The sequence below is a fragment of the Nothobranchius furzeri genome, chromosome 6 (genome assembly GCF_043380555.1).
Source record: "Nothobranchius furzeri strain GRZ-AD chromosome 6, NfurGRZ-RIMD1, whole genome shotgun sequence".
In the NCBI taxonomy this organism is placed as follows: domain Eukaryota; kingdom Metazoa; phylum Chordata; class Actinopteri; order Cyprinodontiformes; family Nothobranchiidae; genus Nothobranchius; species Nothobranchius furzeri.
In genome coordinates this window covers 65,344,259-65,371,405 of record NC_091746.1, presented here as the reverse complement: position 1 = coordinate 65,371,405, position 27,147 = coordinate 65,344,259, and the positions used below count along the sequence as shown (strand labels likewise).

At 40.0% G+C, this 27,147-nt stretch overlaps 2 protein-coding genes across 4 annotated transcripts in view; one reads left to right on the top strand and one right to left on the bottom strand.

The window, feature by feature from the left end:
* Window positions 1–6,798: 6,798 nt before the first annotated feature.
* trappc13 (trafficking protein particle complex subunit 13) lies at window positions 6,799–20,956 on the top strand. Of its 2 annotated transcripts, XM_015943164.3 has the most exons (13): window positions 6,799–6,951; window positions 9,751–9,819; window positions 15,802–15,901; window positions 15,981–16,065; window positions 16,138–16,265; window positions 16,346–16,418; window positions 16,644–16,688; window positions 16,967–16,984; window positions 19,755–19,888; window positions 19,965–20,163; window positions 20,243–20,343; window positions 20,423–20,570; window positions 20,647–20,956. In XM_015943164.3, the coding sequence occupies exons 1-13, from the start codon at window positions 6,906–6,908 to the stop codon at window positions 20,752–20,754; spliced, it is 1,254 nt and encodes a 417-aa protein (XP_015798650.3). In that variant the 5' UTR covers window positions 6,799–6,905; the 3' UTR covers window positions 20,755–20,956. The 2 variants fall into 2 exon arrangements, with proteins under 2 accessions (XP_015798650.3, XP_015798651.3); XM_015943165.3 differs by lacking the exon at window positions 16,967–16,984.
* A 2,426-nt stretch (window positions 20,957–23,382) lies between these two features.
* Window positions 23,383–27,147, bottom strand: part of sgtb (small glutamine rich tetratricopeptide repeat co-chaperone beta) — a 17,653-nt gene continuing 13,888 nt past the window's right edge. For both annotated transcript variants that reach the window (XM_015943163.3, XM_054744567.2), the window contains exons 9-12: window positions 25,956–25,993; window positions 25,794–25,877; window positions 24,184–24,304; window positions 23,383–24,091 (exon numbers count right to left, since the gene is read on the bottom strand). In XM_015943163.3, the coding sequence (XP_015798649.1) occupies window positions 24,193–24,304; window positions 25,794–25,877; window positions 25,956–25,993 (234 nt within the window). In that variant the 3' untranslated portion in view covers window positions 23,383–24,091; window positions 24,184–24,192. The remainder of the gene's footprint in view (window positions 24,092–24,183; window positions 24,305–25,793; window positions 25,878–25,955; window positions 25,994–27,147) is intronic.

Genomic DNA, 27,147 nt, shown 5'->3' with positions numbered 1-27,147 from the left:
TTATCCTAATTTTAGACCGTTTACTACAGGCCATGATCAGCTATTAAGTATTTTAAACCCAAGTAGTTCTTTGTATGAAGTTTTCCTCCAGGTGATCCAGAGAGGCTTGACCTTTGGGTAAGCAAACAAAGAAGAGAGTGCTGGACTCCCAATTCACACTCCCGCTTGTGCAGTGGACACTTTGAGAGTCATCACTTCACCACCATATTTTGATTAAGATTGACAAAATTGAAGCATTAGCTGTATAATATACAGATGTTACATTGCTGTGTAACAAGATAAAAATTTCCCCCTCCCTTGAACTGTCTGTGACTGGGGCTGTTTAGATGGGGAAACAATCACGTTATTAATTTATAGCTAATTCTATGGATAATTATTCTGATTAACAAATTAATTTTTTGTCAGTCTTTAATGTGTAACTTTGTGTATTGGGATGAATGAAAATATTCATTTTAAACTAAAACGTTTGGCATTTAAAGAGAAATTAACAAAATTGTTAAATTGAAAAAAACCAAAAACTATCTTAAAACTAAAATCATTTTGATATGTTATTGCACAGATAAGCTGTATTGTTGAATCCCAGCAGTATGGGGTTTTTAGTTTGTTTGTTCTATTTTGTTCCTAGCAGGTATTCGTTTTCTCTCTGTGGTTGAGTTCCTGCCACCACCCCCAGTTTCGGCTGCTGAACGTCATCAGCTTATCTGAAAGTAAGATTTAAAAGATCCTATCATCTTTGGTGATCTCACACCAAAAAAAAACATCCTTAGTTCTAATGGTGAAATTAATTTAAGCTGATTTTTAACCTGCTGACCTCTATAACTTTATTCCTATTCCTACTTCCAAAGAAACCCCTGTGCAGAGTCCTTCAGACACGTGAGTGAAGTTGGCCCCCCCACCTTCTTCAAATCTAACAAAATTGGTGTCAAACATTTGTGCTACGTTTGTGCTGCAATATAATAATAGTATATCAATAATATGAAAAAAATGTAATAACTATAACTGTCATGCTAGAACGAAGAAGAAAAACTATATACGTATTTACAAGAAAGTAACACGACTCCCACACAATAGAGGCTAACGATGCAAACAAACCATGAGGAGGTAGGGAGGAGGTGTTTTGCAGGTGACAGTTTTTGCTTGTCAAGCAACAATAGACAGCTACAATAAGATCAACCCTCCTATATTCATGAAACCAAAGAAGTCCAGTTACCTTCATTCAAATTCAATTTGAATTACCACGCAGATGCCTCACTCATTCATGCCAGGTGTGTGACTGCAGGTAAACACTGGTGTTTGAAGTCTGTTTAGTCTGTCTCATAATCATGACAGTTATGTCATATTGAACAACAGTTGTATTTGATTCAAATTTTAATGATTCAGTTTCAGGTGGAATTGCTGTGTGATTCCCGTGTCCTGTGGCCCATGAGCAGTGTCAGCCCGGTTCTGGATGTGGCCTTGTTTAGTTATCTGTAGCAAGGTGCTCGGCTGTCTGGGAGGTGGTCTGAGTTAGTTCTGTGCTCTGTGGTGGCTGCTGGTTTCCTGGTGCTTGGGGCGGTTCAAGAGTGCACCTGATCCTTGGAGGTCTCACACTTCACATCCCAGCACACGCACGAACACATGATTGTTGATGTTTGTTGTTCATTGTTTACATGTTTACAGTTGTTCATCCTTCGTATTCTTGATGATTCTTAGAAATGTTTCTTTACAGGTGCAGCAGCTGGTTGCTGTTTTTTATGTTGATTTCCTAGTTGTTTTTATTTTTCTCTCTTATTTACTTGTTTATCCTCTATCAACCCTCTTTATTCCAGATTGGTTCAGTATTTACATGCTGATGTAGCGAAACATAACCCAAACCAATATTACAATAATGTAAATTTTTATTCAAGGGGAACCCCGTACACAAAATGCTCCTCTTGATAGAGCAAATCTGTTCAGCACATTCTGACAGACAGACCACCACCTGTCATGTTGCTGTACAGGACATTTTTAGAGTTTTTCTTTTTAAAGATAAATAGTATTACATTTAAAGAGCAATACTTTCACATTATCGTTTTCTCACACTTTCTGTATACCTGTATTTTGTTGTTTTTCAATAAAGATTGACAAATTATTTGGGTTTGTTTGCACACAAATATCTATTTGTAAAATAATATTACAAATATCTACAAAGCTAATATTTACATAACAAGTATGATTGGGTTTTGCAATACGGCAGCCTCTATGGTTTATTTTAGTAAGATTTTTAAACCAAGTAAAGTTTTGTAACAGTAAAGTCTTCCCACCTGGAAGTCTTTCACTGCTTTTGGAGCTGGCCATTAAGACAACTGGCAATATTAGTTAAAAAAATACAATTTCCCCTATTTGTGAAATGAACTTTGTCTGACAAAAATGTCCCTGGACCGTCATGTCTGATGTGAGGATGCACAACAACTGCACCATTTAAGCTAGAAATAAATGTAGCCATAACACTGTTGACAAACCTCCTGGCCTTCTCAATTTTAGCAGATTTTACACCTGCCCTCCATCTACAGCTTTGGGTGATGGACGACATGATGATCATCATATGAGGGTGTAGAAGGTGAAGCCGGTGCAGGTCCTCCTTCATCATGTTCACCAGCTTCACACTGCTGACCACCCCCATGTCATTGCCGCCACAGTGGATGAGAAGGACATCAGGAGCTGCTCTTCCTCGCAGGGAGTGGAAAAAGAAGGGGAGAAGGTCTTTCCACCTCAGTCCGCCCCAACCGAACCAGGAGACATGGACGTCAGGGAAGCCAAGGTTGTCTCCGAGGGTCTCTGCAGCTCTCTGGGCACCGCGCCTTACGTAGCTGTCTCCAATGATCCAAATAGCTATGGAGAAAAAAGTAACAGGTTTGGCCTAGCTGTTTAAAGTATAAAACCATTCATGAAGTGGTCAAGACAGGTACTTGGTACTTACACTTGCTGCGTTGTGTAGCTGATGTTGGAGACACACAGGCTGCCATGGTGACCTTTTAACAGATCTAAGAAAAAAATGTAATAAAAGAATGAAACTTAAAAACTCCCAGACCTCATTTCATGATTGCTAATCAGCTATGGCTGATTTATTGTTTGGATCACAGTGAGTTACACTAATTCTAATATATTTTTATTTCTATTATACATACATACTTTTTAACTCTTATTTTCACATGACTGCTATCAGGCTGTCTTGTTCTGGTTCTCATGATAATAATTCTGTGTCTTCCAGTAAGTTATCTTGTGCTTACTTCATCTGTATAATGTCTCTTTACTTTTGGTGAATTGTACTGAGTCCAGAATAAAGGCTACTTGGCTGTACAAGATACAAACAAGTATTACGTTTTGGAAATATATGAAATGTATTTAGCCTGCTAATTCATCTCAAATACTAATAACTATCGTATTTTCCGGACTATAAGTCGCACTATTTTCGTAGTCTGGCCAGTCCTGCGACTCATACTCCGGAGCGACTTATAAACCAAATTATGTAGGCAATACCGCGCTGCTGCGGGCCGGCTCTGGACAATGAGCTCCCCTGCCCCGCTGGGAATAAATAACACACAGCCATCACCTGCTGGAGCCTGTTGCACGCCGTTGCGCACCTGATCCGGCCCAGGTTTCAGCTCCTCTGCCCCACCATCACCTGCTGCAGCCTGTGGTGCGCTACCCAGGAATGAGCTCCTCTGTCCCGCTGGGAGGGTTTCAAACACCGCCATCTTCTGCTGGAGACCGCGGCGCGCTGCTGCGCCACGTTGTTTATTCTGTTATTGTTACCGGTACCTGTCTTGCAATGTGAAATGCTTGGTCTCAGATTTTGTAAGAAAAATAATAAAATTTCCCCCCAAAATGCGACTTATAGTCCAGTGCGACTTATATATGTTTTTTTCTTCTTCATTATACATTTTATGGCTGGTGCGACTTATACTCCGGAGTGACTTATAGTCCGGAAAATGCGGTACGATAAAAATATTGAAAACTTGCTCAAAGCAAAATATATTTTCATTAAGGAAATTACTTAAAAACTTACCGATTTAATACTTTTTTTATTCACAGAAAGATAGTTTTCATAAGAAAGTGCTGCAAACCTCCACACAAACTCCGTGTGAGCTTCAGGTCGCTGGTGTTTTCCACAGATTTAGCTCTGGTTGTAGCTAGGTAGCTACCTCCATTAGCTTAGCTCCCACCTCTGCGTTAGCTTTGGGTTAGCTTCAGGTTAGCTTGTAGCTAGTTTGACCGGGTGTCGTCATTTGATCCCAGCCTTACAGCCCCACCCTCAGCTCCACCTCTCTTCCCTTTTGTGGAATTGTCTGGGCTTGACGGAACCTGTGACACGGTCAAAATGGCGGTGGTGACCACCTCCCATTTTTCCTCAAAAACGTGTTATTGGAGTCTATGGAAACCCATTGTCCATATATACATATATATACACAGAACAAAAATATAAACGCAACACTTTTGTTTTTGCTCCCATTTTTCATGGACTTAAAGATCTAAAATTCATTCCAGTTACACAATATCACCATTTCTCTCAAACATTGTTCACAAATCAGTCTAAATGTGTGATAGTGAGCACCTGTGCTTTGCTGAAATAATCCATCCCACCTCACAGGTGTGCCACATCAAGATGCTGATCTGACATCGTGAGTAGTGCACAGGTGTACCTTAGACTGCCTACAATAAAAGGCCACCCTGGAATGTGTAGGGAGGCATTTTATATAATCTTCATAATCACGTTAAAAGTAAGAATACTTTTAATAATTAATATAATTTGCAGTCAATGTTTCAGCCAACTTTGTGACCAGGAAGATAATTTTGAGACAGATAGCATTCTAAAATATTCTAATATTCCATATCTGATCAGAAATTCTAGATTTTGTCCAATAACTTTCAAAAATATTTAACAGTAATCCATTTTTATATAAAATATAATATATTGTATGATGATTGTGATATATTCTGTAATATTTTACAATGAAATAATGTTCTAAAGTGTCTTACAATTATTTAAATGATTCTAATTTAATATTTATTTATTTCATTGGTGTTTTTTTTAATTTTGGGATTTCTTTTACTAGAACAGGGCCAGCGTCCATATTTGAGCATTTCGTTTTCTGTAATTTTCTGCATAAAAATAATTTATTTAAAAATTTTAACAACAGAAATAAACTTTTAAATTCCACAATAACACCTCGGGGTATTTAAATGAGTGCCCTATAAAGGGTGGAATCAACATTTAGAATCAACAAACTGTGTTCAGCCCATGGAGTCCACGCCACTGTTTGGAGATAAAGTGAGCAGCTCCTGGATCCTCTGCATGTTTTTACTGGTTCCTTCTGAATGGGAGCTGATGTCCACACAGGTTATTCACTCAACAGTCATCTACAGTCAGGTCGTCCTCATAGCACGAAGACAAGTAATTTTTAAATCAACATGTTTAGGTTCTACATGGACTTTTTCAGATACTTACGACCTGGAATTTGTCCTTGAAGGAAACTGGATTTTATTGTGAAAAAAGAAGCAATTATCTGGATTGTGCAAATGTTTTTCTTGTTGTTGACACCTTTAGTCAGGCAGCTCTCCAGGTTTTCTGACTGAACGCTAGGATTTAATTGGACTAAAAAACAGAATTCATCCTCAAGTTTGTCACTACTTAATTAACCTGGTACATTTTCCTCTGATCAATATGCTAATTTTATGTTTCATTTTCTTAATTAACACAGTGGCGCCCCCAAAGGGGGCCAGGAGTGACCATAGAAGCCCCCCCCCCCCCCCCCCCCCCCCCCCGAAGACCAGTGCTTATAATTCATATTAACATTAACTCCAACCATACATTCATAAAACCCAATGAAAGTAAAGAAAAATCTTAATAAAAATATACATGTTTCTGCTGCTAACCATTTAAATCACTCCTCACCCCTGCCACATGGACCTCAAGGGATAAACCATCAACCGTTTAAATAAAGTTTACATGGTTTACATGTTTTTTAATAGAAAAATGGAAAAACAAAAGAGAATAATGGATAATTATTTATTACTGCATATGCAGTCTGGGATAAATAATTGAACCAAATATCTGTTACAAAGGTTGATTCATTTCGTAGTAAAAGTCATCGGTTCAAAAAAACTGCAAAAACTACAAATGATAAAGACCCCATTAGAGTTCTACAACCCCCAAAACACTTTACAGCACATCAGGCCTTCACTCATGCATGCACACATTCACAGGCTAGTGGTGATGCTACACTGTAGCCACAGCTGCCGTACATGGGCAGTCCCGCTGACCGCCACCAGCAGGCAAGGAGGGTGAAGATGTACAGACTTTAGTTATGCTCTACCAGTTGGTTGAGCAGGCAGGCAAAGGGGTAATTACATTTTTGAACTCCAGCAGCCTCCACAGTCACCAGATCTTAGTCCAGTCCAGAACCTTATATTAAAATATCCCTTCAGCAGGTCAATATAGAAATTATCGACTCTTTTATTTCTCTTCTGAAATATTGAATTTCAAGGATACATTGTTCGTACAGTTTTCTTAGAGCAAATACAGATCAGAATAATCTAAACCAGAACAGGCTGAAGCTGGTAAAGTTGGTGGCAATGGAATTTTGGAAAAAAGAAAAGAGAGAATTACCTAGTTTACCTTACAAACTAATCCATGTTGCGACAGAGTTTTGAGTTTTTGTTTGATTAAAAATAAAATAAAATGAAAGAAAAGAAAAGATTATCCATGTTTTTGTAGTACTCCTTTTGGACTCCAGATGGCAGCACTACATTAGTGGCGTCATGATTGCCTCGAATTCGATAATTAACAACGGTTGTACTTCCGGTTAGGTCAAAGTTCCTCAGCTAGTAGGAAAACAAGCTGTCATCCTGCTAGTTTAAAGAAAAGGATACATTTTTCTGTTAGCATGGATGTAAACCAGACCAAACAGGAGCACCTGCTCGCTTTAAAAGGTATTTAGTGTTCTTCAGCTCCCCTGTTGTCTCCCCAGAGGAGGTTTAGTGGTAGTAAAGACCAGGCTGTGGTTAATGCTAACAGCGCTAACTGCTAGCCACAGTTATATATCTGTGTAGAAACACAAGTTTGGGTTACCTTGTGACTGTTCAGAGTACACTGTTTTTAAAACGAAGAGACTGAAGATAAATGCCGTATCAATAAACTTTTGATGTTTTAACAGTTCTGGTTAAGAATTAGCTTAAACCTTTCTGGTTCCTGATGAGTGAAACAGAAGGGATTTTAATGTAAATTACGACTTTAGTTATTATTTAATGTGTTTGTGCTCGTTTTATATGTGCAATACAGTTAAATCCTGACACCCTACATAATATGCCAGGACATTATTGGTTTATTTTGTTGCTGATGGTTAGATTGAATATTGCATCTAATATGTGTCTTTGTCTGATTACATGCAAATATTTACCGGTATCACCTAATATGCGTTTGTATGAGATTTAATGTGTCTTAACTATAATAGTGAGTTATTGTTGACATCCAAGCGTTCCTTTCCCTGTTTTGACACCTCCAGGGGTTAAGTTGTGGCGTTTTAACTTTTTAAAGTGTCGAGAAAATCTATCAAATGATGGGATAGAAATTTAAAAAAGGTATTTTCCTCCGGTGTTGTGGCGATTAAATGGCACGAGTCAGAGGTCTCTTGTCCAGACAAGACCTAGAGAAACTCATTCATGCGTTCATCTCGAGCAGGCTGGTCTATTGCAGTGGTCTTCTAACTGGTCTTCCCAAAAAAGCTGTGAAGCAACTGCAGGTTATTCAGAATGTTGTTGCTCGCGTCTTAACAAGAACCACAAGAAACAAGCACATCACTCCTGTTCATAAATCTCTATGCTGGTAACCAGTAAACTACAGAATCGATTTCAAAGTACTTTTACTAGTTTATAAATCACTCAATGGCATGGGACAAGAATATGTCGGACCTCCTTCCTGTATATACGCCCGGCAGGGCTCTGAGATCCTTAGGAAGTAGTCAGCTGGTAGCACTGCGGGTCAGAACCAAACAGGGTGAAGCTGCTTTTAGCTACTATGCTGCACACAGATGGAATCGGCTTCCTCATGACCTCAAATGTGCCCCAAATCTAGCAACGTTACGTTTAAATCAAAATTGAACATTTCCATATATTCTTCAGCCTTTGAATGACTGTTTCTTATACTGCACCTTCTGCTCTGTATTTGCTCAACCTTTAACTTTGCCTTTTTCTTTTTAATTTTGAAATCCTAAAGGAGACATGTCACGCTTTTAAGTTCTTCCGTTTTGAACCTAAATAATTTAGTTGTGGTCCAAATTAGGGCTGCATGATATTAAGCAAACCTGCGATAACAGTGATTAATATTGCGATGACGATATTACTTGCGATAAATTAAAACTTAACTCAGGAACAAAAATGATCAAAAACAAATAAATAAAAATACGACAAAAAAAATCATAAAAATACGAAAAGCAAAAGATGTGAGGAAAGGGAAAAAGAAAATGAAGAAGAAAAGGCGATCAGTGGAAAGAGCAGAACAAAGCTAACTCAGGTGCTTGCTAACCATCAAAATTAAGTACCGTCCGCCTCGGGAGCGGACATCTAACCTATGAGAACCCACCCAGTTGGCCAAATGGGTGAAGAGCTCTATTTGATTTGTTCAAAAAAACAGAATGCATTATGTGTAGCAAACATTTGAGCTGACCATTCATCGCGATATTTATCTGTTCTTTGGGATATGCATATTGCGCATGCTGATATCGCGATAACGATAAATTTGTGATATATTGTGCAGCCCAAGTCCAAATATACCAGAACAGCAGTTCTTGGGTCTGATTTCCTCATTGTTGCTCTATAGACCCCTCCTCTACCCCTGTTCTGAGGAGAGTCTGAACATGAGCCATTTTGGTTCTGTCTCTTTAAATCTCTTCTTCCACCCGAGTCGGACATTTTAGTAGTTTTATAGAGAAATTGTTATTAGCATAGCAGAAACTGTAGATTTGTATGTTTAACCATGTGGGGAGATTTGTCCACCCAGATGTGTCTCAGGGCTGCCAACTCTCATGCATTAAGAGTGAGACGGACGCAAGTGAGGGGCAGTTCAGAGAGGCATGCAGAAAGTGACGTTGCGGACCTTAAAACTCCGGTTTTGTCCGTCCACACGCAGACACCCAAAACGGAGAAAACGCAGATCTTCACTTTGGCCAGAGTTTTTAAAAAGATCCGTTTTTGTGTGAAAAAACTCCGTTTTTGTGTGGATGACAGGCCAAAACGTAGAAAAATATCTACGTTTTGGCAGATCCCCGGCTACGTGTGGACAGGGCCTAATTATCACCTAAAGTGACTAATTTAATTCTTTTTGCACACCAGGAGACTTAAACTTCACAACAAAGACTAAAAAAGTGAGATGTCTCCTTTAACTGCTTCAAATTGTGCTGTCACATTGATTTTAATATGCTTGCTAACTGGAAAGCACATTGAATTGCCTCTTTGTTTGAAATGTGCCATTTAAATAAAGCTGCCTTGCCTTGACTTTAGTTCGTTTTAGGACTTGACCTGAATGGATGAGTGGAATGCCTTTTCTTTTTCATCTAAGTTTTATTAATAATTTTGGACGAAACTACAAAAAATAGAAATGTCTAAACTAAGTCTTTAGTTGTAATATTTTAGATCATTTTATAAAATTTGCGTAGCATCTGGGCAAATGCACGAGGTGATGCCTATAACAACTAACTCTTTTGTGTCAGTAACAAACGGCGCTTTACTTCACAGTGATGAGGCTGACAAAACCCACTCTCTTCACAAACCTGCCGGTGACGTGTGAAGATCGAGATCTGCCAGGTGAGCCTGATTACAAAACACTCCACATGATCAGAACTAGATGTTTTCCAGGCCTGCAGCAGAACTGCGTTTTCACATTTTCATTCCTTTTTACCTGTCCACTATGGTTTTAGCTGAGAGGTGGATAAAAGAAATAAATCCCACGCCAGAATTAGAATATTTTCAATCATTGTTTAACCTCTCTTATAAATATTAGATAGTTTCTGGTGTTATGTTGATGAAATCGGGATGCAAACAGGCCTCTTTTTTTTTTCTGAAAATGACTTTAATACTGTAGTTACTACTTAATGTTCTATAATATGGCATTTGTTGTGAACTGGCACCATATTTAGAAACTCAGTTGTGCATTATTGTCAGAAAGAAGGCAGTCTATCCAACTATGAAGTTGTTTATGCTCATCACATTTTCTGTTTAAGAAAACCAAGTTATAATAGGAAAATAATATATATTTTATTAGGGGTGCACCAAAGTTGGCCAAAAACTGAATCACTGAAAGAACTTATGTCAATAACTAGAACCATAGCATTAGGGGGACTCTAAATTTAACCCTTTAAGCGTTAAAGTCTCAATAACGTGTTTAACGGGCCATATCTGCAAATATAAGATGTAAAGTTCTTACTTTTTACCTTTGGCTGCAAATCCTTCCGATTTTCAGCAGCAAATGATTGGAATACTTTACAAAACACCCTGAAACTTGTAACTGTAGCAATTAATATATTTTTAATTATCACCAGTAAGATGTGATATTCCATACAAATATGAAATATTGATCTTTGAATGTTTAATCAGAAGATTCTAGGATTTTTTGCTTGTATAGGGACCATAAACACACTTCGTATTAATTCAGACAGAGTCAGTATATAGTTTATAAAATTAATTTTATTCTTTTTCCTAAACTAGTAATTTATACATGACAAGATATGAATTATAAGATGCGATGTGGTGGATGTGAGGTGTTGTGATGGAAGCTAGATGTTGTAGCAACCGCTCTTTTTATCTGAGAGAAATTGTGAAATCTGGGTGTAAAATAATTTGTTATTGTTTATTACTAGAGCGTTGTTTATTTATAAACCTCATCAGACTCCAGTATGCAGGCTTACGATACCCTTGAATGAGTTGCTCCCGGTGGTCCGGAGGGTTGCGGTCAAAGTGGTGAGGTCACCGGACGTCGAAACCACGATACTCTGAGATTAGTAGCTTCCTCTGAGTTCGGCTTCCCCGGCCATGAGGTGCAACCAGGGCTCTGCAGATTAGGTGTCCAAGGTGGATGTCTGAGAGTTGAAGTAGCTCTGAAAAGAGCTGTTGTGTCTGTAATCACTTGCAGCGAAGCAGAAAGGTTTTGACTTAAGGTCAAAGGAGATGGTTTCAAAAGAGGCTTCTTTCCCGAATTGGCTGAATCGGGGTCAGCTGGAAACTGAATTACTCAGGAAGTAATTCTTGTTTTATTAAACTACTTGTATTTGACACGTTTCTGAGTATTTACCAACATCCCTCAGAAAGCCACACCTTCCTTCAGATACAAAATTCTTAACCTTAATTTGTATCTTACTGTAATGTGTATGAGTGGAAAAAACTAATTAACTTGTTAAATCAAACACACAGAGATTTGTGATATAAATAGATCATTGTAAGAACAATATTCATTTCAAATTAATTGGTTTAAGCACAGATTATTCAAACTTTTGATTTAAACAACTTGTTCATTCATCACATATGATTGTTTAACTTATAACTATAAGGCCATGGAGTCTTCACTTATTCAGAGTGAAGAATGTTGTCTGGCTTCTAAGCAGAGAGTGTAGGACCTTTAGCCTGGCAAGCCAGTCTGGCAATGCTCCATTGACGGCTCTCGGTTGTGGGGCGGGTTCTACCGTTGTCTTTCAAATGATCTCCGCATGCTACTGGACGAGGAATGTGACATACCCACCGCAACAGCTATCGGTAAATGAGGCGGTCCACAGTTGGAGAAGGAGAAAACACATAATTTTTTCTAAAAAAATGCACTTTAAATACATCTATCTGCTCCTGATTGTAATGAAGCCCAAGTTCTAATAGTCCAAAATTGATGTAAAAGCCGTTTCTAATGAGCTGTCGCCATCTTGTTTCACTCTGTTGCATCATCCCACCCACCAGGCATATAGAGTGCCCTGATTGGCCCACAAAGCGGATAAAGCTCTGTGATTTGTTCACTAAGCAGATAGAGCACTATGATTGGCCCACCATTATGGACCAATCACAGCTGTTTATGTGTTTGACACCCCTCTAGAGAGCTGTGATTGGCCAGCCAGGATGCTGCTAGGGGCTGCAGAGGTTCCAGTGGAGCGTTCCTAGACCAAACTTTGCAAAGCAAGAATTTGGTCTAGTTCACCAGGCTATAGGACCTTGGGACAGAGTGTCTATTTGAATGTTTTGTCTTCATGGAATGTCAACGCGCGCAGAACCTTCTGGATTTAGAAGGCCACATAGAAAGTGAATTTATTTCTGTAGATGTTGGTCAATATTTAGGTGAAAATTGACCCTTTTGGTATGTTACATAACTTTGACATCAATTGCTACCTTTAAATCTAAATTTGATCAGGTTGTAATTGACTGCCGCTCTTGTTGACAGGGTATCCGCGGGTCCTTAAAAAGTCTTAAATTTGCTTTTCAAAATTTAAGGCCTTAAAAATCCTTAAAAATGACAAATAATCCTTAAATACAGTTTCCTAAAGTCTTAAATTACCAAAGGCCCACTAAACAAGATTCTTTTATTTCTATAAAATTTTCGTGAATCTCTAGTTAGTGTTCAGCATTTTTTGTGTATGATATTGGCGTAAGCAGAACCGTACACATTCAGTTGGTTGTGAAAGGGGGCTATTTTTAGATGATCCCATGTGTGGGAGCTTGTGCCGTGGGGAAGTGCAAGTTTAATGGTAACTGGATGGCTAATCCCACGTTCGCGATGTGGTTAGCACAGGTTAAGTTTAAATTTAATTAAAAAAATAGCTTACATTTGGTCAAAGTGACCTTGAAAAAGGTCTTAAAAAGTCTTAAATTTGGCTCCCTTAAACCTGCAGACACCCTGTGTTGATCACCAGGATCACACTCATTTATAGACCTACATTAATACACACACTCATTCGACTTTACAGTGTAATGGCTCTTCTGCATACATGTGTATATGTACCCACATTTCTCAATTCCAGACTCAGATTTTTAAAGCCTGCCTACTCTTATATTTATTATAAATTTATTTGTTGTTATTTGTTTTTATATGCTTAAATGTTTTTATGTCTGTTGTTGTCTTGTACTATTTTCCGAGGCTCTCAGCCAGGTCATGTTTGTAGATAAGTACTTGTTCTCAAACATTTTACCTGGTTAAATAAAGAAAGGAAAAAAAGACGTGTAACTTGAAAATGAGCAAGTTTCTGTTGACATTTTCGGAGTTTGGAGTTTGAAAACTGCCCCTCATCCGGAGGTTCCCGACTGAGGAGAGGAGACGAGCGGAGCTCACAGAGGGGCGAATATTATTAAATATTAGAGGAGAAACTTGCATTACTGACATGTCTGTTCACTGTTGACTAAACTCTTTGTCTGGTAAGAGCAGACTCTGATTCTGAAGAGTAATATTCATCCTCTGATGAAGATTTTCTCTCGTCAAGCGAGGAAGAAAGCAACGCTGCAGCTGCGTGCAGCAACAGTCTGTGTGCTTCGTTAGCCTTCGTAATACAACAGCATTACTAAAAAGGGAAAAAACTTTACTTTTGAAATCCGTACCAATGTACGAATTTTATAAAGCAAAGAGCAAGTTGTCACATGAGGGATGAAACTAAACGGGGTTCGCCCGACGGTCTGTTTCGGCCGAAAACCGAAAATGCACTTTCGGCGGAAAAATTCCGTTGGCTGACTTTTCGGTGCATCCCTAGTTTTTTATGTGAATACATTTTCTGTCTCTGGTTATTCGTTTAGAAATGTAGTAACCGTGCTTGTTCGATTTTTGTAACCATTGGGTGAAGGGCCGCTCGGAGCCATGCACCGATAACCAGACACCACCATAGCCTACATTTCTACTTTTACATGCTGCTATGAATGAAATGCTTTAAAGAAACAAGAAGATCATTTTAATCTTACAAAACAACAAAAAAGAAAGCCAATCTGAAGTGGCGCCACTAAAACGCTCAATGAATGAGATATTTGAAGAGGCTTAGGGGAATAAAAGTGTTGAAGCACTGTGAGCATCCCTTTCAGGCTGATTCATCAATCCTTTTTCTCTCTGGCTGTCTGTGTGCACAGTTTGTTGTTCTATTAGAACCAAGTTTATTTAAGGAGACAATGTGTATTTTTCCCAGTAATCTCTGAAGATATCCATCAAAATGCTGTTAAAAGTTAATAAAATGATGTCCAGTTGCTGAAAAATATTGGCAGCTTTGTACCATAACCATAAAAACCGAATCTAAAGTACATCGGGCTAGGGATGGGTACCTTTGACATTTGAATAGATTCGGTACTAATTCCCAGTACCTACGAATCGATACCGGTACTTAACGGTACCAATTTTCGATACTTTTGAGTGTTTGTTATTTTAATTCTCTTTTATAATTAAATATATATTTTTCTCAATATATAACCATATTTGATAAATATCACAATAAATAACATACAACAGTTTGTATTTTAACATCGTCCTTGTAGTTTTATAAGCTGAATAATTAAACTGAAGCAAACATCTTTACTGTGAACTAAATTTACTGTGTATCTTCATTCCTTTGGCTGTCTTTTTTCATTTGATTTTTCCTACTGGGAAGTTAGAATTTCTGAGGAGAAAGCGAACGCACCATTAGCTGATAACAATGGTGGCAATGGAAGCTAACATATCAAGCTAACGTTATCTTAAACAGTTTAGTTAACTGCTGGAGCAGATTAAAACGATGATGCCTCACACTTAGATCATTGTCGCTGGTTTCATCTTGACCCAATCACCCGTCGCATTTAGTAAAGTGAAGCCAAACTTTAGAGCGCGTTCATGTTCTTCTAGGCGGAAATTCGGAGTTCCGAGGAGAAAGCGAACGCACCATTAGTGAAACGGAAGCTAACAAATCAAGCTAACGTCATCTTAAACATTTTATTTACCTACCGGAGCAGATTAAGATGAGGATGTCTCACTTAGATCGTTGTCGCTGGTTTCATCATCACCCAGTTACCCATCACATTTAGTGAAGTGGACCCAAGCGTTAGCGTGCGTTCTTTCTACCATGCTGCTCTGTTTACAACTCGCTCGCAGCGACCGACGACATAACGCTCTTGCGCATGCGCAGCTGTCTAGGCAAATTCTCGTTATGAAGGACGGGTACCGAAACGAGGCACCGTTTCAAATGACGTGAATCGGTGCTCGGTCGGTACTAAGGAATTTGGTCGGTACCTTAAAAAGTACCGAATTCGGTACCCATTCCTACATCGGGCGCAGGACTAGCGTCTACGGGGGTTGCCATATTTCCTTCTGGCCAGCTCGGGGTCCTACACCTGTTGATGACGTCACACTAGGTGATTGGCTGGACGTATGGAAGTTACGTTACCATGATCAAAAACATTTAGGTTGTCAGAAACACGAATTTAATAACAAAACTGCTAAACTCTTTCCAAAACATATGTGAAAGAACAGAATGGAAAAAGAGACTCCGTATATTTTGGCCGAGCGGTATTGTCGTAGTATGATGACGTCATCGGCCGATGCAGGACCACGAGCAGATCTGGAAACTACGGCGCCACAAAACGACAATCAGCATCCCGTTCTGTCGATGGGATTAACTGAAGAACCATCAACATCTGAGGAGTCACACCGAGGTTACATGCTTTCTGCTCCGCAGGTAACAACGTTTACCGTAATGCTTTTTAAACTAAGGACAGTCGCGTGATATGGTGTACAACTACCCTCACATGTATGTACTGCCCCCTAGTGGCAGGATGCTACATACTGCCATTTTAAAGTCGTTTGTGTTTTCACAGGTGATTTATTCGGTCAGCTCATGAGAGACGACCCCTCCACCATCAAAGGAGCAGAGACGTTGATGCTGGGAGAGATGCTCACGTTACCACAGAACTTTGGGTCAGAACTTTCATTTCTAATGAAGCTCTTTTTATTATTCTAATCTGTTTATAACCTGACGCACTTTTCCGTTTTGCAGAAATATATTTCTAGGTGAGACCTTCTCCAGCTACATAAGTGTACATAACGACAGCAGCCAGGTGGTGAAAGACATTCTCGTTAAGGTAGGAAACGTTTAAACATCGGTTAGATTTATTTTGACCTTCCAGATCATTCCGAGGTGTTTCCATGAACAGGCTGATCTGCAGACGAGCTCACAGAGGCTCAACCTGTCCGCTTCAAACTCTGCAGTGGCGGAGCTCAAACCTGAAAGCTGCATCGATGATGTCATCCACCACGAGGTCAAAGAAATTGGAACACACATGTGAGTGCAGTCAACAGGCCGTTAAACTCGTACTTTCTGGATTCAGACTCGGAGTTTTCCTTTTTCTTTCCGTCTCCCAGCTTGGTCTGTGCTGTCAGCTACACCACTCAGTGTGGGGAAAAGCTCTATTTTCGGAAGTTCTTCAAATTCCAGGTGAGATGTGTTTGAGTCCTCTCGTTGGACGGGATTTTTAGAGGTGACTTGAGAAATGCCTCAGACCTGACCCGGTCCTCGTGTCTCAGACACTTCTCTCTTCTCCAACTTAGTCGGATGTACCTGTATTCCTTTTATTTAGTAGATTTGTGTCTGCTAGTCAGCCGAATGGAAGAACAGGGTCAGAAACCTGCAGCGTTCAGTTTTCAATCTATTCTCAATCAGGTCCTGAAGCCGCTGGACGTGAAGACCAAGTTCTACAACGCAGAGGTACGGAACCCCAAACACACGGCTCGAGTCCGTGCCTAAAGAGCTTTCATGTCGCATTTCCATTAGACTGAAAACCCTTGTGAGTTTTCCAGATGTGTCGCAATTTCTGTTAGGTCCATTTGTATGTGTGAATATAGAAGCTGGAGAGCAAGGGTTTCTCCTTTTTCTCATTTTCCACAGAAGCTTTTTTATATCTGACTGCAGATTTTCATTGTCATCAGCGTTTGCATGTAACCTCATTTGTTCATTTTGTTCTGTATTTCATTTTTCTCCATTAGAGCGACCTCAGTTCTGTGGTAATTGTGAACATTAGCTCCTCTTCGTCTGTTGCTCACGGTTTTCTGAAGGAAAGGTGCAAAATGTAAAGAATGGCAGCAAACACCTGAGAGGGCACGTGCAACAACATAAGCTTCCATTTTTTAGATTTGGCTCCTTTTCTGGCATGCTCACGCTTTTTCTTGTGGTGTTAGCACACGTTTGTGATGGGCGGGGACTGATTATTCCTAAATATCAGTGGCATAACCGAGAGAAAAAGATGAATTGTGATTGAAAGGATGAAATAATAAGGTGATGTTAGCTTTTGTAATCATGGGACTGAACCAGTTACAAGCAACTAGTCTTGTCCCGCTCATCTGACTATTCATTATGTTTACTTGTGCTGCTGTACCCAAATATTGATTATTTTCAATCTAAATATAATATGCACCTAATTATAGTAGGGTGCTAACTGATCTTTGCTTTCTCTTTATTGCATTTAACGTCACGTGTAGTAGAGGCTGCACAAAGTTACAGTAATGGAGTAAAGTGGATGTTCTCCTGAATGCATCACACAACTGCTTTCTTTATATCAGGCGTGGGGAACCCCGATCCTCGAGGGCCGGTATCCTGCACGTCTTTGCTCCAACGCTTCTGATTCAGCGGTTGATTCACCTGTTCAGCAGCTCATCAGGCTCTGCAGAAACCTGTTAATCATCTGCTGATTGAAATCGGGTGTGATGAAGCAGGGTTGAAACTAAAATATGCTGGATAGTGGCCCTCGATGGACCAGGGTTCCCCACCCATGCTTTAAATGATATTTTTCACCGTCAACGCGTCAAATCCAAAATGTTCGACAGGATTTGTGAGACGTCATTACAGATGCACCAGTTCAGGTTTTCACAGCTGCTGCTTCTGACTGAAAGAGATAATTAACAGATTATCCTAAAATTATCCTGCATGACGTAAAAATTCTGATCCTGTTAGGAAAGATTTCCTCATGGATGATCTGTTGGTGCAGGTATGAGTTAGCGCTCAGTGGTGGGGAGTTCACAAACGGGGGGAAATTTTAGATTTCTTTATTGCTGTTTGGTAATGGAGCCTATGTGACCTCTAAATAAATAAATGGCATTAATGAAAACTTGCTATTTCTGGGTCACAAATTAAAGGTCAGTTCCTGAAAACATCCCCAACATTTAATATTTAACATCTAAATCTGATCCCGCCAAAATAAAGGGCAACACAAAGTCGGACGTTACAGAAAGAAATGTTATTTATGTAACCAGGAAGTCCTTTAAAATAAAGGGTCATCGTTAAAATAATAGAGATTATGTGAAAAATAACTAAAGATCTTTGCAAAGGGTTTTAATTGCCTGATAATACGACCATGTGTTTTTTAATGTGTCTTCTAGGATTTTCCTGTTTTGTTGTGTGTATTTTGCTGGATAAATAAAGGGAAAGCTCCAAGTAGATCATCTCGAAGGTTTAGTTGGAACAACTTGTTTTGAGGCGAAATGTCTTCAAGGAACACAAGAAAAATCCAATTATTCCAACTAAAACATCCAGATTATCATTCCCTGGATGACTGAAAATCTACAAACCTCTAAATAAAGACATGATTAAAAACGAAACCAGTGAATATTTGGTGTTTGGGAGAATAATTTAAATCATCCATTTGCCCTTGTGCAGCCTCTGCTTCATCCTGCATCTTGGTACTCACTAACACCTGGATAAAGGTTTAATTAATGCCACCCTGTTTGTCCTCGGTGCATGGGCTATATATATTCACCCCATGGCTCTCACATCACCTGAAGCTCAAAGGATTGGTTCACATTAAAACAGTGACAGTAAGCTGGTATTCTGGCTGTTTTTCATCAACGGAGTTAAACCTTTTAGGCCAGATTAAGCCACGGAAGCCTTTTGCTGAGTCATATTTATTATCATTTAAATTCTTACGTATTTTCTGCTCGTCATCTTTTCTGCCACCTTTTCAACGTGGTTGAGGTCTCATCAGCTTCGACTACAACCCTCGTCAGGTGGCTGCTGCCCGTAACAAAATCATTACAGCAACCAACAAAAATGCAGAAGGGCATTTTTTAAAAATGTGAACTTATCCTGTGAGGCTTTAAGTTCTTGCACAACCGCATTTACAAGCCAGCGGTAAAGCTAAAAGCTGCAATGGCAAATCTGCAAAAAGCTAGCTTTTAATGACAGAAATCTCACCCCTCCTGTCGGTGGTAATCCCTCTGATATGGAAACGTGCATTGCTACAGGAAGTGAGATGGCGCTAAACACCAGTCTTGGTTTTTTTGGTCCGTGACTTCAAATGGTGTTTTTCTTTTTGGGACTCTGGTAGTTTGTCCTAAAGTTGAAGTGGTAGCAGCTGGCTGTTTCTTCTTCTCTGGTATTATTGAGCGGAGAACCTCTCACACCAGTGGTGCTCTGTTGCCAAACGCGTGAGCGTGTGATGAAGGGAGGACCCAGCGAGGTGCAGAAGTCTGGAGGTTCAGTGAAACCGACAACCAAATGGTCCAATCGTTGGTGTCGGACCGAGCCACATCATCGGCTTGGTCTGATTTTAGAAAATTGCGAGAGGACCAATTTGTTTTTTTTTTCTTCCAATTCTTTTTAATTTCCTCAAAGTATTAACAGCTATTCTACGTTAGAATGCCATTAAGAGACGTGAAAAATGTTTCAAACTAGCTTGTTTTGCAGCTTTGCCGTCGCACCTTTAACTTGTTTCTCAGTTTACCAGAGGTGTTGTCATTGCACATGGGACAGCATGTGTGACCCCTGACCTCTCCGTTTCAGACAGACGAGGTGTTTCTGGAGGCTCAGATCCAGAACATCACCACCTCACCGATGTTCATGGAGAAAGTGTCCCTAGAACCGTCCATGATGTACAACGTTACAGAGCTCAACATCGTCACAAGTGGAGATCAGGGGTAAAGGAGCTTATTGCGACAAATGAAGTCGCCTTTCATGTGATGCAGACCGTTAATGTCTTTGTTTTCTCTCCAGAGAGTCAACATTTGGCAAAATGTCCTACCTGCAGCCCATGGACACGCGGCAGTACTTATACTGCCTGAAGCCGAAGCCCGAGTACGCAGAGAAAGCCGGAGTCATCAAGGGAGTGACGGTGATCGGGAAGCTGGACATTGTGTGGAAGACCAATCTCGGGGAGAGGGGGAGGTTACAGACCAGTCAGCTGCAGAGAATGGTATTGTGTCACCTCCTTTTACTTCCCAAAACATCACGTTTTACACTCTTTCATTCACTTTGTCTGGTGTGTCCTCCAGGCTCCAGGATATGGAGACATCCGGATGTCCGTGGAGATGATCCCTGAAACTGTAAACCTGGAAGAACCTTTTGACATCACCTGTAAAATCATCAACTGCAGGTGCAGAGACTCATCCCACCCTCTTTAATAATAAAATGTGACCTTTGACCTGAAAGCACTAACTGTAACATTGGTGTAGCGAGCGAACCATGGACCTGCAGCTGGAGATGTGCAACACGAGGACGGTCCACTGGTGTGGGATATCAGGACGGCAGCTGGGGAAGCTCACGCCTGGTGCCTCCCTCTTACTGCCCCTCACAGTCTTCTCCTCCGTCCAGGGTCTGCAGGTAAAGCTCAGACTTTCTGGATCCAGAACACTTCCTGTTTCCTCACGCTCACATTTCCTGCTCCTCTTTGTTCCAGAGTATTTCCGGACTGAGACTCACCGACACGTTTCTAAAGAGGACCTACGAATACGACGACATTGCACAAGTGTGTGTGGTCTGTCCGTTTTTGAACAATGAGTGCTAGGAATTTTATCAGCCCTTTTTTTGCATTTTAGATATGACTGGACCAACGGAGGAGTTTTTGCACTTGAAATTTCACTCTTTTTCTTTTTGCAACCTAATGAGATGATACTACATTTTAAAATGAACTGTGAATAGCATTAATCTTTTCTTCTGGGAAATAATGTAAATGTGTAAAAGTGTTAATAAATACTCTGTAAACTTTGTGTCTCGTTTTCACAAATGAACAGTATGTTAGATTATGGTATTATTAGATATCTCACTTTTTATTAAGCATTTTGTTTAGTTTATTTTAACTTGGTCAAAACTGAGTATGTTTTTTAATCATATGAAAACCAGAGCATCTGCAGGGTTGAGGAAGCCAAATTTAAGACTTTAAAAGACAATTTTGATCAAATTTTGTTCTGCTGGGACCGAAAGTGCTGAAAAACACAAACGTCAAGATATTTGCTTTGCAGAAGATGAACGTGCATGTAGTTCCTAACATCTAAAGCTGCACTTCCCCGTGGCTCACACACCCACTAGCTAATGCAGCTAATGTGCATACCTGAAAATACACCCCCACCCTAAATAAATGTTGCTGGTTCCTCTTATGCCAGATTCATATGTAAAAATACAAAAGATTCACAAAATGCAAATGAAATAACGGTGTGTTATTTTTAAACCTGGACTCTAGATTTAAGGATTATTTTAATTATAGTCAATAAAAAAAATTTAATAATTATAGAAAATATAATTAAAGTCTTTTTAAGGATACACCCTGTAAATAAAACCCAAAACACACATTTTCCCACTACAATGATGCTTCAAAAGAAAAATGTATGTGTCAGAATTAATAATAATAATGCATAGAACTTATATAGCGCTTTTCTAGACACCCAAAGACGCTTTCACACACTCACATTCACACACTGCTAGTGATGGTAAGCTGCTTGTAGCCACAGCCGCCCTGGGGAGGTCTGACAGAGGCGAGGCTGCCATTTGGCGCCATCGGCCCCTCTGACCACCACTAACACAGGCAAGTTGGGTGAAGTGTCTTGCCCAAGGACACAACAGTAGGATACCCCTGGCGGGAGCCGGAATCGAGCCCATGACCCTCCGATCATGAGGCAACCCGCTCTACCACCTGAGCAACTGCTGCCCCGTGGTGATAATATGCAAACAGATTACATTTAAATAGTTTTTTGGCATGTTGGTAAAAATCATCGGTTCCTGAGGGAATATGAGTCATAAAACTAATGAATGCATTTTTTGAATAGTTTTGCATCATGCTGCCCAAATGATACATTTATTAAGAGCATTTATTATAGGGTGGGGGCAGCAGTAGCTCACCAGGTTGAGCAGGTTGTCCAGTAATTGGCGAGTTGTAGGTTGGATCCCAGCTTCGGACAGAGGATTCTGCTGTTGTGTCCTTGGGCAAAACACTTAACCCACCTTGCCTGCTGATGGTGGTCGGAGGGACCGGTGGCGCATGTGTTCGCCAGGCCTCGCCTCTGTCAGTGCGCCCCAGGGCAGCTGTGGCTACGTCGTAGCTCATCACCAGCGTACAAATGTGTGGATGACTGATTGTGTTGTGAAGTGCCTTGGGGGGTTGTAGAACCCTAAGAAGGTGCTACATATACACAGGCCATTTACAGTTTTACCATATTAATGGTTTGATTATCAAAATGAATGATTTACTTAAATTCTTGCTAAAACAATGAATGTAATTTATACCATTTTTAACATAACTACTGGCTGTATTTTAATAACTATAATGTGTGTGTAATCACATTAAAATGGGCTCTTTTCATCTTTAGATGCTCGTGTAGGGGCGATGGTGGCACAGGAGTTAAGTGCTTGCCCCGTAATCGGAAGGTTGCAGGTTCGAGCCCCGCTCAGTCTGTCGCTGTCGTTGTGTCCTTGGGCAAGACACTTAACCCACCTTGCCTGCTGGTGGTGGTCGGAGGGACCGGTGGCGCCAGTGCTCAGCAGCCTCGCCTCTGTCAGTGTGCCCCAGGGCAGCTGTGGCTACATCGTAGCTCATCCCCACCAGTGTGTGAATGTGTGTGTGAATGGGTGAATGACTGATTGTGTTGTAAAGCGCCTTGGAGGGTTCCAGGACTCTAGAAGGCGCTATATCAAATACAGGCCATTTACCATTTAAATGCAGCAGGGCTTTTAAAAATATATTATCAATGTCTTATATTAGTGCTGTTGTGGTTAAGAACATCTTTTCAACACCTTAATCTTACAGCTGAAATGTCTCCTCATTAGCCTTCGTTTCTAGAGGAGCACTCACTCTGCTCTAAAACAAGCAGAAAATGGGCTGGAAGCAGACGCCAGCTCCACCCCACTCAGCTCCCTCCACCAGCAGGGTCCGGACCGGCAACTCTGAAGTTGCAAGTCCGGTATTCTGGTCACACGAGGCATTGGGGTCTGAGTAACCCTGTAACGGGTCATTTTAGCACATACTCGCTCAAGAAAGTGATTATAAATGAAAAAGTTGCATAATGTGCCCTTAAATAAAAAAAATTCGGATGCATTTTTTATTTAAGGAAAACAAAAACAGGACGTTTAATTTTACTACATTTATTTGTTTTTGACAAAACAATGTGCTGTCTGCAGCATACCAATGTGTTGCCATAAAGCATCAGATCTCAAACACCAGCTTTATTTGCATGCAAAACAATCAGTACGAACATGTTGTTAATCAACCAATTGATGTGACTTAAAGGGAAGGGCTTCTTTTGCTTTGACAGAGCCGTAACAACATAAAACTCCGCTGTACAATCACACTTTTGTCTTAATTCAAAGTACTGAAAAGCAATGATGTGAATCTCTTTTACTCATAAACAGTCAACTCTGTCTACAAAAATAATACTAAATATTATAAACAGTATGCTTTAGTATATCTGTGTGAGAGACGAAGCTGAAATGGTCCCTGCTCTGTAGCTAATGAACGTTCCTCCCACACCCCTTGATGCCTCTTGACTAGACTGGTGGATTCTCAGCTCCTAACGCGGTGAAGGCAGCAGTTTCAGCACATCGAAACACCATCGGCTCATCAAAACTTCGAGGAAAATATTCACTCTTCTGTCGACGAGCAGAATGAGGTGTTGGCTTTTTGTGATCGGGTGTTTATGGTATGTTTGCCCTACTTGAATGGGATGTTCTTGTTTAAGGTCCAGTCTCCAGGCTCTTCCTCCTCTGCAGGAGCCCCTCAGTCTCAGTAAAGTGCCTTCAGCCCCACCCTCGTCTCTTCATTCCAGCTGTGCCGGGGATTTGACTCAAAGAAATGGGTGTAGAGATTGTTATCGCGCCGTATGGTTGCTCTTCCTTTGGGGGAAAAGAAATCGCATCTGCAATAAAAATATTAAATGTTAATCCTAAAAATGTGTCCTAGATTTAAGCAGTGGGTTAAAGTTTTGGGTTTTAGATTTTTTTTAATTACAGGAAAGGATCATGAATGCTCCTCGGCGCTGCCGCTGAAAGAACGGCTCCGGATGTGGTTCCTCAGCTGCTCGATCAGCTCCGGGTTCTGCTGCTGGATCTGTTGGGCAAACTGTTGTCCTCTTAATAAAGAGCAGAGACAGAAGAGATCCATCAGTTTTCTGCTACTACAGGCAGTTAAAGATGACAAATTATGACCTTTTTTCTAATAGTTTTATGGTCGATACAAAACATGTTCATAAAGGTTTTTTTGCACAAAATCTCTCGCATAAAGCAATTTCAGCTATTTTATAATTAACAGTTTCAGTACCTTCCAGAATGAGGCGTTTCAGAGTGCTGTCACTTAAAGAAAATGAGCTGGCGCTGGCCACGCCCAGCTGTCCCCTAACTGGCTGTTATAAGCTGAAAAGCTCTAATATCAAGGAGGGGTTCGGAGTAGAGCTGCAGCTCCTCCAGCAGTAGCTCTGTCTTGCACATAAGAAATGGTTCTATGCTAATTTCCCTGGTTGTGACATCACAAACAGGGAGTTTTTGAAATGGCTTGTTTTAGGCACATGATTTCTGAAACCAAACACTGTCAGAAAATGGATGGATGGATTTTTTTCAAGTTTGGAGTGTTTTTGAGGCAGTAGAGACCCACATGGCAGAACAAAAGATGGCAAATGGTGAGGTTTTCATAATACGTCCCCTTTAAACCCAAAAAAAAATTCTGATAATGAGTTTCTTTAGTTAAAATATCATTGGCCTCCTTCTACAAAGGATGGGTAACGTGATATAAAAGTGATTTTAATGAGAAACATTGTTTAATAGCGTATTTTATTATTTAGTAATAATGAGAAAGGTCTTAAGTAAAGTAACACTGATCAAAGGTTAACCAAATAACGGGAGCATGACTCAACAAATTACACTTGCTAACTCTCTCACTGCCCGCTCCTTCACACACACACTTCGTTACGGCTTGACCAACGGGTGGACGAATACGTTTCTCTGAAAAATTACAAATTCCACTGTTCCATCATTTTCTGCTGGACAAAATCCAAACATCCTGTGAGATGTCAGCTTTTTGTTGTTATGAGCGATCTCATCATTACGACTTGTTTTCATGAGAAACCTCCTCATAATTGCGTGTTTTTGTGTATCATAATAGTGAGAAGCCCCTATAATGAGACTGCTCTTTTCTTTTTTCTGACTTCATCTGTCCGATACCAGAAAGCGTCAGCACATTTGGGGATCTGTAATCAAACATACTGTTCCAGTCCTTTGCATTAGAAGTCTATATTTTGATGCAGGTGAAAAAAGGCAGCTTAATGATAAATCTGTGTTAAAACCATATAAGAAAAGTAAATTTCTATATCATTTATCATGGATAGAATTATCACAAAGATTAAAAAAAAGATAATTAAAAACAGAAACGGTCATAATTACTTGGTTTATTGGACAGTTGGAAGTTATTGTTTAGATGCCTTGCTGCCAGGATTTAGAGGAGTAGATGAATACCAGAAACAAAATCTGGACAAACCTTCCTCCAAAGCCTCTCAACAGAAATAAACCCCTAGACCAAGTAAAGGTGTAAAGCGAATATGGATTTGAGTTTAGTTTCCGTGCACTTACGCCTCAATCAGGCTGGAAATGTCTGACATTCCTCCCACTCCCGCTGCGGGGCCTCCAACGGCATTAGACATCATTCCTGACATCCTGAGCACACAGTGACACAGTGAGTCGATGCACCCCAGCTCATCCGGAAACTAAAGCTTAAACACAGACTCCACTCACAGCTGTTGGACCTGTTGGTTCTGCATCACACTCGCAGCCTGTAAACAAAAACCAGATGAAATCCATCGCGTCTCCCACAGGTGTTGTTAAAAACCGATTTACTACTGATCACGCTGGCAGCTTTATGAGGAAGACCCATAGGTCTTTGCTGTGAATGCAGGTAATGTCAGATTTAAAAGAGTTTTCCTGATGGAATGAACCTCTGGCCTGTCCGCAGAAGCATTCTTGACCTGGTTGACTATGGAGCTAGGACTGGGACAATATTCAATGTAACTTGTACCAAGTTTTGTAACTTGGAATATGTTTCATGACATGTAACTTTGGATTCGTAACTTGTAACTTTAGTTTTCCAACTTGTAATTCTCAATTTGTACTTGTATTTCTTGTTTTGTAACAGGAAATTTTCATTTTGTACATGTATTTTTTATTTTGTAAAACGTATTTTGCCCTCCTCTCCCAATGATTGGGCAGGAATTCAAGAAACGTGATTGGTAGCTAAGACTCGTGCTCTCATTGGTTCCACCCAAGTTCCTCCCACCGATGCTAGAATTGAGACAAAATTATTTGTAACACTGTAGATTTGAGGTTTGTACCTGTAGCATGAAATGTGTGTTTTGAGAGTTTTGATTTCAAACATGTACATTGTTTTTTTTTATTTTGGAAGTCTGCTAGGTAAAAACCGGAAGTTTCATGTTTCTGAATGAATGTTTGATGTCACAAAATGAGTAGTAAATGTACAAAATAAAAGTTTGATTTTACAAAACAAGAAATACATGTTGTAACGTGATGAATGAGCCATTTCTCCCCTCTAACAGCTGTCCTTGTGACACAGTGCCAGTGTGCATGAACAGCCAAGGTCACGCATTTACTTCTAATGTTTACATTCCAGCAAGAAGACAGAAGGAAGAAGAACACTTTTCTTTTAATTAATCAAAGAACTCTATTTTAATGAACCTAATCAAAACAACTGTTAGTCATTAATAACCATGTGACCGATCTGTGAAATCACAATGTTATGATTAATATGCTTAATGAGTAATATGACTTTGGTCTAACTGCACTAGACATCCTGATCCATGTAATGTCAAGACATGACACATTGTTTACTCATCCAATCAGAACCTTCATTCTGAAGCGTGGCAGAGTTTCTGTGGTGTTTATTTAATCTGTCCACTGCGATTCGTCAAGAATC